Source organism: Mastomys coucha, unplaced genomic scaffold, assembly GCF_008632895.1.
Source record: "Mastomys coucha isolate ucsf_1 unplaced genomic scaffold, UCSF_Mcou_1 pScaffold22, whole genome shotgun sequence".
Classification (NCBI taxonomy): Eukaryota; Metazoa; Chordata; class Mammalia; order Rodentia; family Muridae; genus Mastomys; species Mastomys coucha.
Genome location: NW_022196905.1, coordinates 58,953,905 through 58,972,904, shown reverse-complemented (window position 1 = coordinate 58,972,904; position 19,000 = coordinate 58,953,905). Strand labels below are relative to the sequence as shown.

At 39.1% G+C, this 19,000-nt stretch overlaps 1 protein-coding gene across 12 annotated transcripts in view; it reads right to left on the bottom strand.

Moving 5' to 3' along the window:
• The window catches only part of N4bp2 (NEDD4 binding protein 2), a 67,094-nt gene that overhangs the window by 7,832 nt on the left and 40,262 nt on the right, over nt 1–19,000 (bottom strand). For 11 of the 12 annotated variants that reach the window (XM_031342464.1, XM_031342469.1, XM_031342462.1 and 8 more), the window contains 9 exons: nt 18,794–18,949; nt 14,076–16,417; nt 13,379–13,464; nt 12,435–12,480; nt 10,129–10,316; nt 7,056–7,174; nt 4,565–4,703; nt 2,228–2,416; nt 694–862 (listed from right to left, as the gene is read on the bottom strand). In XM_031342464.1, coding sequence (XP_031198324.1) covers nt 694–862; nt 2,228–2,416; nt 4,565–4,703; nt 7,056–7,174; nt 10,129–10,316; nt 12,435–12,480; nt 13,379–13,464; nt 14,076–16,417; nt 18,794–18,949 — 3,434 coding nt within the window. Of the gene's footprint in view, nt 1–693; nt 863–2,227; nt 2,417–4,564; nt 4,704–7,055; nt 7,175–10,128; nt 10,317–12,434; nt 12,481–13,378; nt 13,465–14,075; nt 16,418–18,793; nt 18,950–19,000 lie in introns of those variants that run through there. The other variant, XR_004110697.1, reaches the window with a different exon arrangement.

The following is a 19,000-nucleotide window of genomic DNA, read 5'->3' as shown; positions in this document are numbered from 1 at the left end:
TGAATTTTCAATCTTATATACCAATCCCACTTCATCACAAGTGATACATGCTGAACTGATAAATATATATAAAGTACAACAATGCAGGACATCTTTATAATTCAACACTTGTCCAGTACTAGTATGTGAGATAAGCAAGACAGACTGCACTTTCTATGGAGCACTACCACTGGAGAAAGTGAAGCAAGATGCTACACGATGAGACACTTTATGCGTGACACTGAATGAGGTCTTGAAAAAGATCTAGCTAAAGATCCTGGAAAAATACACAGTTTAGGAAATGGTGGCTGTGGCCTTTCCTGTCATCAGTGTGACAAAATATCATCAGAAAGAAAAGGGCACTGACACACTGCAGGTGCTTAGAAAGCCTGCCTCTGGAGCAATTCTGTAAAAGTCCCATCACCTTACTTGCTTTTGTATCTGAGCAAACATCTACTGAAGACAGTGTTCAAGGCAGATCCCATTTATAAGTTACAGAGGATTCCCACATTACAGTGTGCCCCATCCTTTAACAGACATAATAAAGGAATATAAATAATTCCAAGAAGGAAATCTTAATGGCATGCCAATGAAAATTCTTTGAAGAACGACTAATACAAATGTCTACAAATGAAGCAGATAGTCTCAGTCTACAAGGCAGATTCCCGTGTTTGGCAGGGTCTGTCAATACCAATGTCCTCAGCACATTCCTACCTTCTGTCTTGTGTTGTAGAACTGCCGTCAGATGTTCTATAGCTTCATCCACATGCAGCCCGTGGAGGTCTAAGACATTCTGTGGCAGCAGAGAGGCATTGACTTTCTCAAAGATCTCCACAGCAGCAAGGTGATTGGCTTCTTTCATCTTCTGCTCATGAAGACTGCCCTTTAATCATAAACACATCACCAAAAGAAACTTTTGATAATTACCGCTTAAGACAGGCAAAGAAGTAGAAATGCCCTAAACAAAATTCAGAACACTAAATTTAGTACCTTCATGTAACAGGCCAAAAGATGATGAATCAAACTTTGGAGAAATTTAGTTAGTGAATTATATGGTTTTAAAACTACCCATAGTACTACAATTAAAAAAACAAAAACAAAAACAAAATACTTTAACAAAATTCATAAAACAAGACAATATTTAGCTCAAGAAAGAACCAGTAAGTTTAATGTTTGATTTGATTAATAAAGTATATTCTTTGATAATCGTGGGTCTCTCAGCTTGACAGTCCCTTTAAAACCGTTTCTAGTTACCCCCTACCCAAGGACTGTTGTTAGAGCTCAAAGGGCTATCCTAGTTTGACACCTTCTGTTTGTGACAACCTGAGTTCAAGTCAATGTAAACAGCTCGGCATAGCTGTATATGCCCTAACCCAGCCTCGGGGAAAATCCTGGAAGCTCACTGGAAAGCCAGCCTAGCTAAAAGGTTGAACTTCTAGCTCAGAAGACTGCCTTACTGCCTGTCTTAAGGCAATAAATGGGAATGTGAGTGGAATATACATGGTGTCCTCCTCTGGCCTCTGTATCTACAAGAATATACACTCACACACTAATGTGCATGTGCCAAATACATACACACATACACACACAAATAAATAAATATTTTACTAAAAATCAAAATATCAGAAAACGTAAGACCCATGGGACTCCAGTGTAACACAACCTTTTCTGCTTTCTTTCTTCTAGGAAACTTCTATCTGTTCAAACATACTAGTGAATGATAAACTGCTCAGGAGAGCATCAGATGATTCAATCTAACCTAAAGGAAAATCCAGGAAAACAAACCGCAATTCCCCAGCACTAGTGGTACATGCCCATACTCCTAGTAACTTAGAAAGCTACAAAACAGGATAACAAGTTCAAGGGCAGCCTGGATAATTTACTGAGACCCAGTCTCAGTATAAAAGGTAAATGAGGAGGAGAAGGAAGGGGAAAGGAGGGGAGGGAAGGAGACGGGGAAATGCAGCTCAGTGGTAGAGCGCTTGTTCGAGCATGTATGAAAGCAAGTTCATCCTGAGGCCTAAAGAACAACTGTAATCACAACGCTACACATACAAAAGCAATGACAGAAACTCAACAAAGCAGACAAAAGTTTCACATTGTGCATTCTTTTATATCAGGCCACTTTATATGTCACTTATACAATCTCCAAATTCTTCTCCAATTGTTAAGCCAAAACTTCATGCATTTAAAAGACTACTTAAATACCACAATTGATGAACAAATTGTAACTAGTTTTTCACGTTACCTGCTGAGCATAGAAGGTGGCCACGTTCTTCTTCCCCATGCGGTAGGCTTCCTTGGCCTTGCTGTAGCACTCCATCCTCTTCTGCTGGTGCAGGAAAGCTTCTGCCCTGTAGTCATCATACTCAGGGTACTCAAAATCCTGGAAAGATGGGTCACCCGGGCTATCCTCAGCCTCTTTCAGTTTCTTTGCCTAGAAGACCATGATGTGTGATACACAAAGAAAGCTTGGAAAAGATGTCTTATTCTCAATGAATGTCTTCTTGTCATAAAATGTATGCACAAACTAGTCCTGAGCCAGGCATGATAATACACATCTGTAATCCTAGTATTTAGCTACCACACAAAAGCAGGAAGATAAGGCAACTGGATGTGTTCAGTGTGGTATGGTCATAAACAGACAGGAAGATCACAACAGCCTGGCTAACACAGAAACTATATGAGAAACTATATGGAGGCTACTCTGAACTATATGAGACTGTTTAATCCCAGCAATTGGGAGGCAGAGATAGGTGGATCTCTAAGTTCAAAGCCAGACTGATCTGGCCTGATCTACAGAGGGAGTTCTAGGAAGCCAGGGCTATCCAGAGAAACCCTATCTTGGGGGTTGGGAGGAAGCAAGCAAGGAAAACAAGCAAATGAACAGCTAGGCTCATCTTTTTCCTCAGTGTCTGCACTGTAAGTCAGGAACTTCCTACCACCAGCTCTTCGTGTCATTAACATTACCCCCTTTTTAACCACTTTTAAGAGACATAGAAATGTTCTTCAAAATTATTATTGCCTTTTTGGTGGGGGAAGAAGGATGAGGCAGGGTTTCTCTGTGCAGCCCTGGCTATCCTGGAACTCACTCTGTAGACCAGGCTGGCCTCGAACTCAGAGATCCGCCTGCCTCTGTTTCCTCCGAGTACTGGGATTAACGAGTCACAGCATTAGGCAGGTTAAGAACCACTGCTTTAGAATATCAAAAGCTAATGTTTAAAAATTGAAAACTATCTCTAAGTCAAACTGTCTTTTCATTAATTCTTTTCTTCAAAGTTATTTTTTTGCAGAGAACTACTTACAAACAGCAATCTATGTCTTATCTTGAGATGAATGGTTTTAATTCATCTATGCAAACCTTAGCAGTATTATATATAATACTGTATGTACCATATACATGTAAGTACTATAAAAACATTGTATTATTATGTTATATATATTTCTAACCAGTAAAAATACTAAGAAAAACTAACCTAATAGTTATATAATCTCCTCACTAATATCTGCTTAGACCCTGGAACTGTAGAGGTTTAAAATAACAGACATCACCATGCTTTACAAAAAAACTTAATTATGAGTCAGGCATGGTGACCCACAACTTTAATCACAGTATTTTAGAGACAGAGGCAAGAGGATCTCTGAGTTCAAGGCCACTCTGGTCTACATATTGTTCTAGGCCAGCCAGGGCTATATAGCGAAACCCTGACTCAAAAACAATCAAAACAAAGAAGGAAGGGGCTGTAGAGATGGAAGGGGGCTGTAGAGAGGGTTCAATGTTAAGAGTACTTGCTGCTCTTGCAGAGGGCCTGGGGGCTTGGTTCCCAGCACCTACATGGAGTCTGACAACTTCCTGTAACTAGAATTCTGAAGGGATCTGATACTTTTTCTGGCCTTCATCGGCCCTGCACGCACAGATATACATATATGCATGTAGGTAAAACACCCAAATACATAAAATAAAATAAAGCAACAAGAAGTTCTGATGCTGATACAAGATTACAAGTAAAAATCAACTACAATCTTATTGATTTATAACGCGTTATCCAAACTTAGAACAAGGTATTTTCAAGGTAAAACAGAGAAACCACTTAAGAAAGAAGTTAAATATTTCTGCCCACATATTCAGAGTCTAAGATCTATGATATACTAAAAACCACTGCTGTTTAATTATGCCTCATAAGCTACTGTGTTTACACAGAAACATCTACACCGAGGTAGAGGCAGATGGATCTCTGAGAGTCCAGCCTGATCTACACACAGCAAGTTCCAGGAGAGCCAGGGATACAGAGAAACCCTGCCTAAGGAAAAAAAAGAAAGAAAGAAAGAAAAGTCTACACAGAATCTACAGGAATTTAAATTTAGATGCTTATCATTGTATACCAATATTAAATAAGAACATACTTAGGTATAAATTCATTCTCTGAGTACACAGATATTCTTTAAAAGTATGTTACTGGTCATTAAACTTTCAATCTACTCAAAATGGTAAAAAATAATCATTAAATTATTATACTCAATAAGCAAAACATATTTTTATATACATTTACTTGCCAACAGAGTAAAAGATCAAAACACTCCATACCTTTTTCTCTTTCGATTTCTGTGCAGTATGAGAAGTACTATTCTCATTTTGGTGAACACACTCTTGAGCTACAACTGTTTTCACAGGGTCTCCTTCAAGAACACAGTTTAGAAACTGTACAGTGTTTTCCAGTGAATAGCTGTTTAAATATATTTAAATAAAGGAAAATGAAAGTTCTTAATGGCATAGTCACCATTAAGCATCTTAAGCATTTTCTAAGAGCAGTGGCTGCTTTTGCAGAGAACCCAGGTTTGGTTCCCAGCATCTACATGACTGCTCACAACTGTGTGTAACTCCAGTTCCAGTTCTGTGAGCTCCAGGCATACATGGGGCACACATACATACATGTGGGCAAACACTCATATCCATAAAATAGTAATAAATATTTTTAATTTTAAAAAGTTAAGAAATTGGCTTAGTTTTAAGTTTTTAATACTGAAACATAACACACTTAAAGACTCAAGAGTGATCTCAGGGAAAATGAAAAGTTACAGGTCTCAACTTTTTTTTTAAGATAGGTCTCAGTGCAGTGCTGGGTGCTCAGGAACTTGCTACAGAGATCAAGTTAGTCTAAACTCCAAGACCTGCCTGCCTCCCCACTTAATGCTGTGCATTCCAGCCAAGCACTTTATCCCCAGCTTCAAAATCTAATTGTCAAAAATGCTACCAAGCCAGGCACAATGGCACATACCACAATTCTAGCTACTGAGGTAGCTAGGGCAGGAGGATCACAAATTTAAGGCCAGACTGGGATAAAGAGTAAAATCCTGTCTTAAAATAAAAATAAAACTGGTTGGGAATACAGCTCAGTGATAGAGCACCTGCCTAGCATATATCTGACTCTAGTTTAATCATCCATAGTGAAAAACACTGAGGAGGAAGAACGGAGAGAATCATGGGTACTAAGTTACAATTAAATATGAGTAATACATTGTTATGTGTAGGTGATTTTAGAAGCTAGAAAAGTGTCTTGCAAGGTCTGTTAGCATTTTATTTATTATTCTATGTGTATGGATGTTTCACCTCCATGTATGTCCATGTACCATATGCATGCCTGGTACCTGAGGAGTCCAGAAGAGGCCATCAGTTTCCCTGGAACTGGAGTTACTTACTGACAGTGGTAAGCCACCATGGTGTTAGTAATCAAATTCTGGTCCTCTGAAGTGCAGCGACTGTTCTTCAACACTGAGCCATCTCTCAGTCCCAAACTTTGAAAGTACTAGTAGTAGCAGCAGCAGCAGCAGCAGCAGTAAATGAGCAGGTGCAATAGCTCAACAGGTAGTCTTGCTCCCACACCTGATGACCTGAGTTTGATCCCCAGAATCCACATATTGAAAGGAGAGAGCGAAGTCTCAAGAGCTGTCCTCTGACCTCCACACTTACATCTTGCTGCTTGCACACACAATAAATAAACGAATGAATGAATGAGTAAAAAAACTCAGGTGTTAAAAAAACATGATGCCAGGCATGGTGGTGCATGCCTTTAATCCCAATACTCAGGAGGCAGAGACAGGACAATCTCTGTGATTTCAAGGCCAGCCTGGTCTACAAAGAAAGTTCAGGATAGCCAGAACTTTGGAAAAAACATGTTAACCTAATTAAACACTACACAATGTACACATAGGTCAAAACATATTATCACTCACTAATACACACAATTTTGTGTTTTATATACAGTCAAAATTAACCAGGCTGGGGGTGTGGCCTAGGTGGTAGAATACCTGACTAACATGCAGGAAATCCTAGGTTTGATCCCTGTAACTACATAAAATTGACCATGACAGCAGATACTTGTAAGCCTAGAATTGGAGAGGTGGAGGCAGCAAGGTCAAAAGTTCAAGGTCATCTTTAGCTACATAGCAAGTTTAAGGACAGCCCGAATACATCGGGACTGTTGTGTGATTTTAACAAAGCAAAGGTGTAAGGACCTGGGCTTAATTCCTAACACCAGAATAACAGGAGGCGGTAACGCTGATGACTGCATTTCTGATGTCTTAAAATTATTCATTTTAGAGACAGGTTACATAGCCCTTGCTTGTCTAGAACTCATGGCATACCAAGCTGAGCCCCTGCCCATTTCAAGCACATTAGCTGAATGTTTCTTTTTTAACTGCAACATCTATAGTCCATGAATCTTCTGGAGATCTATACATAGCTTCAGTTTCCTTCCAAAATCAAACACAGATAATACAGTTCCATGCTGATATTTGTATTGTAACAAACTCCACTTAACACCATGAGATTCTAACTTAAAAATGGAAGTAAAACACTGTCTACCTCTCAACTGCCTGTTATCTTGGTGTGTTTCCCATGGTGAAAAAGTAATAAAAAAAATTTTAAAGAAAAAAATTAACAAGAAATACAAGACAGTTGCTAGAAATTTTCATTTTCTGAATTATATATATAAACTTATCAATTTGTTAAATGAACACTCCAGATCATTCGGCAAACGTGTCCAGGGACGCTAGCCAGTCCCTTAGCACTCACTCACTTGTGATCTTTGAAAATGTCCACCAGGAAATTTTGATTAATGGCTGGAAATATTTTAAAGAGCTGCTTCTCCTTTAGTTTTGTGGCACAGTCTTTTTCAAACATAAGTGTCTCCCTTTTCTAAAACAAAACAGAAAACAATCACCCATAAGATGAAAATTTATAAGAATTTATAAGCTAGACAATACTGAACAAAAGCCTAATTATTTTGTTGCAAAGAGACCAATGATTTATAAGCAATCACAAACTTTCTTCACTGATCATAGGATGAACTAATATAAGTATTCTTACATTATTTATTTCTATCCCATTTTTGACAATCATTTGAAGATGCTAATAAATACATATTGTCACATACACATACATACACCCAACAGTCTATTATACAGTACAGCTAGGATGACGCTACATATACAGTCATATATACACAACAATGCTTCAGTAAAAATGGACCACATATAAACTGGTGTATGCTGTAGCCTAAGTGTGGAGTGGACCATACCAGGCTGGTACAAATGCTATGATATTCATACAACAAATCACACAATGATGCTTTAATTGGGACATTAATCATTAATCAATGTAACTATTAAAAAAATAGGATACAAATAAACAAAGCCAAAGATTAGCCAGTAAGTAAAATTAATATGTAAGTCCAATGCCAATCCTGTAAATTGCGACAAATTTAGTTCTGAGCCCCGAGTAGCAAAAGCAAAGGAGGAAAAAAACATTCTCAGTGTCCATTAAATAAAAACCAGTGGCTCAGGAGAAGTATTGCTTTTCTGGAACTGAAACCCAAAAGAAATGTCTCCCATGAGTCCACACTGACAGACACCAGGTGATGCTGTGACCATACTCAAAACCCTATTTTCCTCAATGGGTAGGAGCTACAGTTATATATACGTTACAAATTCAGGTTAACAGAAAACCTTAGCACTATTAACTATAAGAGTATTATTACTTATAAAGCTGCCTATCTAGAACTATTATTCCAGCCAAGCAGAGTTCCAAATGTGTATAATGCTTAGCATATAAGATAGAAAGGTAGAGAGTTCAAGTCCAGTCTGGGCTATGTACTGAAATCCAAGCACAAAAAAGTAAAACTGTCAGACTTTCCTAAATAGTTTCCTACAATAGTTCTCTGTCCCTGCCTGTGTGGCACAGAGTGGTGTGCACCGCATGCTCCCTGTGACAGCTCCATCACAGCCTACTTTCTTCCTTTAGATGCTCTCTCCACAGTGCTCTCCCTGTACATGCCCAACAGCTCAGGTGCTAGCACACCCACTTTTTTAAAAACTTTATGGTGGTGTTGAAGGGTTTGAATTTAAGGCCTCATGCTTGACAGAAATTCTTTCTCGGGCTGGAGAGATGGCTCAGAGGTTAAGAGCACTGACTGCTCTTTAAAAGGTCCTGAGTTCAAATCCCAGCAACCACATGGTGGCTCACAACCATCTATAATGAGATCTGATTCCCTCTTCTGGTGTATATGAAGACAGCTACAGTGTACTTATATATAATAAATGAATAAATCTTTAAAAAAAAAAGGAAAAGAAAATATTCTTTCTCATTGAGCCATCTCCCTGGAGTTCCTAGAGTATCTTCTTTTAAATTCTAAACTAAGTTATGAAAAAGACTGTTAAAGTAGCCAGACAGTGGTGACACATCCCTTTAATCCCAGCACGCGGGAGGGAGACAGAGGCAGGTAAATCAGCCTGCCAGCCTGCTCTACAGGGTGAATTTCAGGACAGCCAGGACTACACAGAGAAACCCTGTCCCAACACACAAACAAGAGGGGAGACAGAGGGAGAGGGGGAGAGGAACTTCTTAAAGTAACTTTAATGCTTTCTAGTGTTGACAACATAAGTTAAATACGTTTTGCTTGTCATTAAGACTCTAATCTCTGAAAAATAACCCTTCTATAAAATTTCAAAGGCAATTAAAGTAACCCTGAAACTTTCTAAATTAGAAATTTTAATAACAACAACTAGAATTATCTGTTTAAAGTTTAGTCACATTAAACCCATTTGTAGCACCAAACAGCAGTAAGAAGGAAAGCTGTAGGGCTGGAGAGATGGCTCAACGGTTAAAAGGACTGACTGCTCTTTCAAAGGTCCTGAGTTCAAATCCCAGCAACTACATGGTGGCTCACAACCATCCGTAATGAGATCTGATGCCCTCTTCTGGTGTGTCTGAAGACAGCTACAGTGTACTTACATATAATAAATAAATCTTAAAAAAAAAAAAAAAAAAAAAAAAAAAGAGGGAGGCTATAAAGCTCTGCCCAGGAAATGACTAAGTGAGCATGTCACAGAGTAATGGGAACAAGCAGAGCAGACACACCTGAGGTGCACGAGGGCCTATCTCAAAAGAAACAAACAAAAATATTTCCAATATGCTTTATAACCTAAATTAACTCCCCTACAAATAATCCTCAATGCTAAGAGTCCTAGTGATCTAAAGGGTCATGTTTCTAAACTACAAATTCTAACATGGCTGGATTATAAACTTAAGATCTTATCCTATGAGGATGACATATCTTAAAAAAGCAATACAGTTATTGTGACCCAAATAATGTATGATACTATCCTTAAATGAAAGATTTCATATTTTTCTACAAGTAAAAAAATTACTGAAGTAAATATTTAAAATTACCAGTGAAGCCAGTCAATGGTGGCTCACACCTTTAACCCCAGCACACAGGAGACAGAATGAGATCTTTGGGTTCACGACCAGCCTGCTATATAAAGTGAGTTCCTGGAAAGCCAAGGCTATACAGAGTAACCCTGCCTCAAAAATGAAACAAAACAAAACTAAACAAACAAAACTACCAATGACACAACTTGACTGCCTGAAATAATTAAACCTAAAACACACATACTTAAACCGACAGCTTACGCATATCAGAGTGTCAACTAGAAACAAAATGTCAACTTCAGATTCTGTCTATACACCCTTCAGTTTTAATATTGCCTTCAGCCAGGTTAAATATGAGAACACAAAGTTAAATGAGAATCACATGTACATAACACTGCACGGGTTATTGTCCACGGGTTATTGTCCGTGCCAACCCATACCAAGTCATGTTTCTCCTGTAAGGCAATTTCTTCTGACATTATTTCTCGAAGTGAAACTTTTTTTGTTTGAGTGTTCCAGTGATCCAGGGTCTCGGGTGCTGCTAAAGTCTTCAATAACCTTTTGCCTGTTTTCTGAGATGATTTTTGTTCAGAATTATCAAGAACAGTATGTCCAGCCAGCAAAGGATCTATAAGAGTAATATTAAGTAGTGTCACAGATTCAGTGATTAATGTACAAAGTAAGCATTAGTCACAAGACAAAAGAAACAAGGGATTTTAAAGTCCTTTTCAGCTTATGACTCTCAGAATTCAAAATAAACCTTCACATAACTACAAGCAAATATTTCACGTGAGCAATGACCTAGGTATAGCCATAATGAGCTCAATGCTCCCCGCTCTTTTCCAAGTCACTCTGACTCCCTCCTTCCCCAACAAAACAGTTAATGCTGGGTAGTGAGCAACAGGGAGAGCTGTGCTCATCCCTATTCTCCTACTCCTAGAACTGAGGAGAGCAACATGCTGACAAATACTAACAGACCAGAGGATACTATAAACAGCAAGTTACGTTCAAAATAAAGAACAAAGCATGAGGTTCACAGTAACAGGAGTTAACATGTGACACAGCATCTCTAAGGGGAACAGGCACACTCCTGTCTCTGTGGGGAGCGAAGAGACAGCAGCTGCTGCAGCCACAGGCAGTCACATAACCACAATATAGTCCAGTCACTTCTACCTTGGGCAGCTTTCTCCCTCTCTCTCTTTTTTAACTCTTAAAAATCTCACACCTTGAGTTTTGATCATGTTCACCCCTGCCTCCCCCTCTCCTCCCATACTGAGGAGGAGTACTCCTCCCAATTTATGGCTTTCATTCTCAGCCCAGGGGTTCCTATACTTATACTCGAAAATCTTCAAGCTAGAGTTCCTCGCCTTCGGTACTGTGTGGAGCGCACAGAAGTACTCAAGGTGCTCCTGTACAAAAGGAGGCCCTTCCCAGGCCTGCCATGACAGAGTCACTGGAGACTATACTGGATAAGAAGTCATCTGGAATCAAGGAGCTTCAAGTTGACAGGATTTATCATAAAAGCAGGTTTACTTTTGTAGTCTAAGACAATAATATCAATAAACATGTAAATAGCCAACTAATAACTCTATAATGCTATCAAGAAAATAAGCCAGAAGTTTTTCAAAACCTTATGAAGAAGCACTTTGACAACATGTCAGAGCATGCTGGAGATACTGGGGCAGTCATGATAAACATACCGTGCGCAGCCTTAGTTCCCTCTAGGTTTCTATTCTGCATCAAGATTTACTGTTAATCTTTGTGTGTGTGTGTGTGTGTGTGTGTGTGTGTGTGTGTGTGTGTGTGTGTGAGTGTGTGTGTGTGTGTGTGTGTATGTGTGTGTGTGTGAGAGAGAGAGAGAGAGAGAGGCAGGCAGACAAACAGATAGAGAGACAGACAGACAGACAGACAGACACAGAGAACACTTATTTGTAGCCAGGCATGTTATGATCCCAGCAATCAGAAAGCTTTAAAGAAGTATTGCAAATTTAAGACCAGCCTTGGCTACAAACTATCTCAATAAATACACAAAAAGGCAAGTATTTTTAAAAGGATTTCTTGGGCTGGAGAGATGGCTCAGAGGTTAAGAGCACTAACTGCTCTTTCAGACAACCTGAGTTCAATTCCTAGCAACCACACAGTGGCTCCACAACCATCTGTACTGGGATCCAATGTCCTCTTCTGGTGTGTCTGAAGACAATCATAGTGCACTCACCTAAAATAAATAAATCTTTAAAAAACAAATTTTTTTTCTTGCTGGGTGGTGGTGGCACACACCTTTAATTTTAGCCCTATGGTGGCAGAAGCAGGGCAATCTCTTGTGAGTTCAAGGCCAGCCTTGCCTAAAGCAAGTTCTAGGACAGCCAGGGCTACAAAAAAAAGGCCCTGTCTCAAAGAAACCACACACACACACACACACACACACACACACACACACACACACACACACGAGAGGTTATTTTTTCATTTGTAAATCAAAATTCTTGAGGACATAGTGAGTAAAGGCATCTGTTGCCAAACCTGAGTTCAGCCCCTAGAATCCACGAGGTAGGAGATACCTGCAGGCTTCCCTCTGACCTCTATGCGTACCCTATGCCATACACTCTCTCCATACATACATGCGCACACACACACACATTTTTTTTAAATCTTTGAGTAAGATATTTTATGGAAGTACATTTAGAATGAATTAAAAATTATGCAGTCAACATTTCAAGGCAAAGTGTAAGTCAAAGATGTACTTTACCTTGCATGCGCTTGCCTCGAGAAACCTCCTCCTGTCTCTGTCGCTCCTGAACACAAAGGCAGAGAGCAAGGATTAGCAAAGGAGGATGCAATGGCAAACAAGGCTACAGGCTGTATCAGTTCTTCTTGTGAACTATGAATCACTATTAAAAATAAGTAAAATAAGAGGCAGGCAGATTTCTGAGTTTGAGGCCAGCCTGGTCTACAGAGTGAGTTCCAGGATAGCCAAGGCGACACAGAGAAACCCTGTCTCGAAAAACCAAAAAAAAAAAAAAAGTAAAATAATCAAACTTAAGCAAAATAATAAAATTACTAAGAATAGCCATGTTGGCTAGAGAGACAGCTCAGCGGTTAAGAACATTAGCTGCTCTTCCAGAGGACCCTGGTTCAACTCCCAGCACCCACATGGCAAACTGTAACTCTAGTTCCTGGGGATCTGATACCCTCATATAGATATACATGTAGGCAAAACATCACTGTACATAAAGAGTAAAAAATAAAAGGAATATCTACATATGTATGTGTATGTGTGTGTGTGTATATATATATTATATATATATATATATATATATATATATATATATATATATATATATATAATATATATATATATATATATATATATATTTCCCCCTACTTACAGAGCTCTGGTTTTGTTTTCTTTTTTTGTTTTTTTGTTTTTTTCCAAGACAGAGTTTCTCTGTATAGTCTTGGCTGTCCTGGAATTCACTCTGTAGACCAGGCTGGTCTCGAACTCAGAAATCCACCTGCCTCTGCCTCCCAAGTGCTGGGATTAAAGGCATGCACCACCACTACCCGACGAGAGCTCTGTTTTTTAAAATTTTCAGTATTTTTAAAAATTATGGTGCATGTGTATAAATCTGTATGCGTGTATGAGAAAAATGGCATGGGGAATGGGGGTCTTCATACAAGGAAGTTACCAACCATTACAGATTCTCTCCATTTCTCATGAATCACTTTAGCCAGATTCAGATCTATATGAACCACACAATCCTCAACTGTTAGAGACCCTTGTAAAGGGAACAAAAAGAAAAAATATAATCATTACTCATCGCACATTTGCAGAAAATATACTCAACTACCACATGCATATTAAATTTTGTCATTAATTACTAACACATTTCTATTTACATGGGATATTTTTATATTCTATGCCATTGTTTTCATACTTAATTGGTACAACATGGAAAACTTCCTAATGAATCTATTTAAGTTATCACATGCCCCAATAACTTAATACATTCCTCTAGCTGAGACTTCCCATAACAGTATGCTAGGAAATTAATCCCTGCTTCAGTCTATCAGAAACAGCACCAACGGACTCTTTTTCCAAAAACTCACTTTTGCAAATACATGTAAAGGAAGTACCAGAAAAACTGGCAACATGCTCATAGATATATTGAAATTTAAAATTCTATATAAATATTCTCTACTTCAAATTAATTGCTTTAAATCCTTTAAAAAACATGTTATGTCAAAAATAAGGCACTATGTAAAATTATGTGACATAAATCAGATACATTCAGCCAACAAAAATTGCAACTGAAATAGAAACTATATGCTATTTACACACACACACACACACACACACACACACAGAGATAATTTATTTCTTCCTTACCTGAATCAATACCAACTGGGCCAAATAGCTCGTTAAGTTGGAAAGCCAGCTCAGGGGGTAATGCCAGCTCCAGACAGTCTATGGTCAGAGATTTGGCTGTCACTGGTTCAGGAGTCAATACTTCCGTTTTACCCTCTTCACTAACTCCTGCTGACCAACCAGTTCCTGGCATTAGATTTTTCTCCATTTCCTGTTTATCTTCATTGATAAATTCTTCCATGTTTGCAAATTTCACATAATCCTTAGGAAGATTTTCATTTTTCTTTACTTCAAAAGAGCCAGTAAGATAAACATCTTCATTTAATTCAGGATTTGAAGTGCTTGTTGCAGAGTTTATAATATCAGATAAATTTAGAAAAGAATGAATATTGTCTCTAGTCTCTGTCACTACTAGATTTTTTTCTATTTCACTAACATCTTTAGGGATATAAGATCGTGGAGTAAGAGAAAGAGGCTGCTTAAAGGTGTATGCACCTGACAATTCAGCCTGACGGTCAGGCACTATTTCATTATTACTCTTTATGTTTACAGCCACATTAGGGAATATTCTCGTTATTAACTCAGGGTTTTCAGGATTTATAGCTCCTCTTCCTTCCTGCTCTGAGCTCCCCTTTTCTGGGTTACCAGCAGACTGTGCACTGGTGTTCCTGATACCAATTCCTGGACTAAATTCTGATACAGAAGAATTAGAACCTTCTGAGGTTCCTCTGTGGCTAATAATTTCCTTCAAGTCCAAGCCCATAGAAAATGGCCCAACCTGTGACTCACTATATGACTTGGGGGAGTTCTCAACCGCAGTGTCCTCACACAGCTTAGTCTCAGAATCCAACAAGAGGCTTGTGGCCCAAATAATGTCTTTATTACATCTCTCATATAAATCTTTCAGGGCTTCTAAGGAAAAGGATCCAAATAGTTTGCAAAGGATGTTAAGATTTTCAGATTCATCAGCACTGGTAAGCTCACTTTCTTCAACAAATGTACTTTTATCATGCATTACTCTATACGGAATTGTTTCTTGAACATTTACTTTTCTATTAAGTGTGAAATCTTTTGGCTTAAACCCATCTAATCTTCCTATCAACACTCTGACAGAATCTGAAACATTGATTTTATTCTTTTCTATTTTCCACAAGAGAGCAAAATCTTGGGGCTCAGTCTGGGTACAAGTGCCTGTATCTATTCCAGAGACAATTCCAGACACCCCCACTGGAAATTCTGTGAGAGAGCGGGGCCCCACTACTCCAGGAAGAGTTGCTGCACTGCTGGAAAAGGTAAGGGGCAGTGTGTGCTGGCTGTGAACCATTGTACTCAGGGACGTCTGACGATGCTCATGAGCTGTTTTACTGGGGAGCATTTCAGAACTTCGAAAGTTGGAACTCAGCGTCTTCAGTTCTTCAGGGCTTGTCCCCCAGTAGGCCTCGTGTGATGGATATAAGGGTATTTCACCCAGGTTGTCATTAGTTCCAAATTCTACATTGGGTTCACTTAGAGCAACTTTTGGCATTCTTGATCTGTGTTCTCTCTGCGCTAAGGAAGCAGACGAGGGCCAGTCGCTCACAGTGCTGAGTGAGGTCTGCTCGGTACTTGAGTAAGAATCATAGTGATAGCTACTGGCCGCTTCTGGAAGACCATCACTGCCATGTGGAGAGCCTTGGTGCTGGGTAGGATCTGTATCCACAGATACCCTAGTATCCGATACTTTGTTGGACTGCGGCTGATTACACTTTTTGTCACTTTGTACAGATAAACCTTTTTCAGTTTTACGGTTCTTTTTGGTTCTCTGGCTAATTGTCTTATCAACTGGCCAGTCACCAACAAAATTTGACAGCTCGTGTTTGGAAACTTTTTCCAAAGATGATTTGCTTTTTTGTTTTCCAATGGTCTTCTTCTTTCCTGCCGCTCTTTCTTCCATTATGTCAGGAGGTGAGGGCTTTTCACTTGGAAGTGTGGCTGCACTTGCAAACTCACAGGCTTCTTGATTATCCTCAGCACAGTAACCATTTGATGATGCTCCGTCCGCAGGACTCCATGCCTCTGCTTCAGAATGCTCTTTTTCAGACATCATCTCTTGTTCTTTCTCACTTCTCTCTGTGGTTTGAACTTTGCTTTCAGGGTTAGGAAAATAGGTACTCGGGGCTTCCTGAAAGAAGTGGCCATGACCACCGTGACTCACGTCACCCAACTCCTTTCTTCCTCTGTTTAAACTGGGATGAGGGAGCACGGAATCACTGACAGGTAACACTGCTTGTGTGGCTACTTCAAGGGTCTTCTCTTCGTGCTTCGGAGGTGCAGATGAGATGCTGTCTTCTTTGGCAGATGTAACAGCTTCACTGTCTCTTGGGCTACAAGACATTTCAAGTGTGGTAAGAAAGTTTCCTCACAGTGTGATTAATTCTATGATTTAAATTTAAGAATCATGCAGCCAGACAGCACTTAGCATTTATTCTAAATATTTAAAATTAGATTACCCCAAAATTATAAAAGCTGGGATGGGGTCAGGCAGTGGTAGTACACGCCTTTAATCCCAGCATTTGGGAGGCAGAGGCAGGCGGATTTCTGAGTTTGAGGCCAGCCTGGTCTACAGAGTGTGTTCCAGGAAAGCCAAGGCTATACAGAGAAACTCTGTCTCAAAAAAAAAAAAAAAAAAAAAAAAAAAAAAAAAAAAAAAAAAAAAAAAAAAAAAAACAAAACAAAACAAAAAAAAAGCTGGGATGGGGATATATGTAACTCAACAGTTCAGAGTTCAGAGGCAGAATACTAGCCCAACAAATATGGGACCTTGAGTTCAATCCCCAGACTGGTGGAAGAAATAATGATAAGAACTAATCTTAACCTTTCCCTGAAATAGAACAAACACAATTCTCTCTCTCTCTTTTTTTTTTTAATTTCATGTATGTGGGTATATACTGTCGCTCTCTTCAGCCACACCAGAAGAAGGCGTCAGATCCCACTACAGATGGTTGTGAGCCACCATGTGGTTGCTGGGAATTAACTCAGGACTCTGGAAGAGCAGTCGGTGCTCTTAACCACTGAGCCATCTCTCCAGCACCACAAACACAATTCTTTACCAACATGGAACACCATGTGAAGCAGACACAGCGGACTCTTCGGGCTGGACAGTGCCCTTCAGCCGTCAGTCACAATGAGACATTGACTATTTCAATGAAGGTTCGCATGTGCTCACAAAGGAGGACCATACCTTGCTGGCTTCCTTCACATCCATAACTTAGCATATGTTACAGTAGGTCTACATTCCCTACAAAAAAAGTTTTATTTCTCAACCTGTAGGTGGCAACCACTGTCAACCCTTTCACAGGGTTACCTAAGACCATTGGGAAACATATATTTACATTACAATTCATAACAGAAGGAAAATTACTGTTATGAAGTAGCAGCAAAAATAATTTTATGGTTGGGGTGACCACATGAGATGTACTAAAAGGCAGAAGCACTAGGTAGGTTGAGAACCACCTATCTACAGGATCTCAAAACCAATACTGTCAGAACGTAGTCTACATGAGATCTCTGAGAGCTTGTGACCGCTCTTCTTACAACATGGGTTGTATTTGGAAAGTGCTTTTGTGCCCCTCCCACGTGTGGTAAATAGGAGTGGGCTTACCCATTATGTTTCTATAATTATTATTCAACAGGTTTACTCTATGCAACATGAACTTTACTCACAAGACCTTACTTAACCCCTAAAATGCCCTCAGAATATAAATTACCTGATGCCCTAAATATAAGCTGGCTACTACATAAGACTCCAGTCTGCCTCATTTTTAAACACTGCACTTCCAGGATCAAGTTACTACCTAGAGCAGTAACACAACATAATTTACATGATTAAGAAAAAAATAAAGAAGCCAAGCAGTGATGCCACAGGACTTTAGCCTCAAAACTTGGAGGCCAAGGCAGGCAGGTCTCTGTGAGTTCAAGGCCACCTGGTATACACAAAGCAAGTTCTAGAATAGCCAGAGAGACACAGTAAAACCCTGTATTGGAGAAAAAAAAAAGGAAGGAAAAAGAAGAGAAAGAGAGAGAGAGAGAAAGAGAGAGAAAAAGAAAGGAAGAGAGAGAAAGAAAGGAAGACAGACAGACAGACAGCCGGACGGATGGACGGACAGACAGAAATTTTTTCTTTGATGGTAGGGAGCTACCATTTAAGATGTCATTTATTAAATGTTTTAAAATCATTCTGGATGTTAGCTTCCAACTCATAGCATTATACTTTCAACTTCAACAATTTGTCCTTATTCAGTTTGTCAAGTCATCTTCCTTTATCTTAGGAATTCTCAAAGACCCAATGCTCCCATTAAGCTTTTCCAAGTAAAATCACATCTAACAGTAACTGAATTCTCTATGTGAAAATTTAAAAATACAATCACTAAAACCTTAAAAGAAATTAAAAATAAAAAGTAAAAGTTAATGTGCACAAAAACAATGAAAAGAAAAGGAAAATACTCAAAAAAAGACAAGTGTATTCACTGTATAACCGCAGGTCGCAAACCCTCAGCTCAAAGGGAAAAAATTATCTTTCACATGAACTCTTACTTCTCTTGATAACATCCTCAACTGACTTCAGGTGAAACTGTTTAAATAGAAAATAAAACCTCTTTATTTTTAGCTTATCAGCGGTGATTTCAAGTCTTCAAAGCTATCACTAAAAAAGAAACCATAGCTTCACACTGCATTTTTGCAAGTCCTGTACTTTAACCCACCTAGGATTTCTATCCTCAGAAGCATATGCACACAACTCAATCCGCTCCGTCTTCTCTGGATCTGAAGAACTCATGATTATCGGCACGGAGACAAAGCGCTGATAGTGCTCGAGCATTCTTGATATTTTCTCTTTGCTTACTCCATGAATATTACGTCTGAAAAGTCCAGAAAAGAGAAAGGTGGGAAGAAAGTTGACAATCAACAAG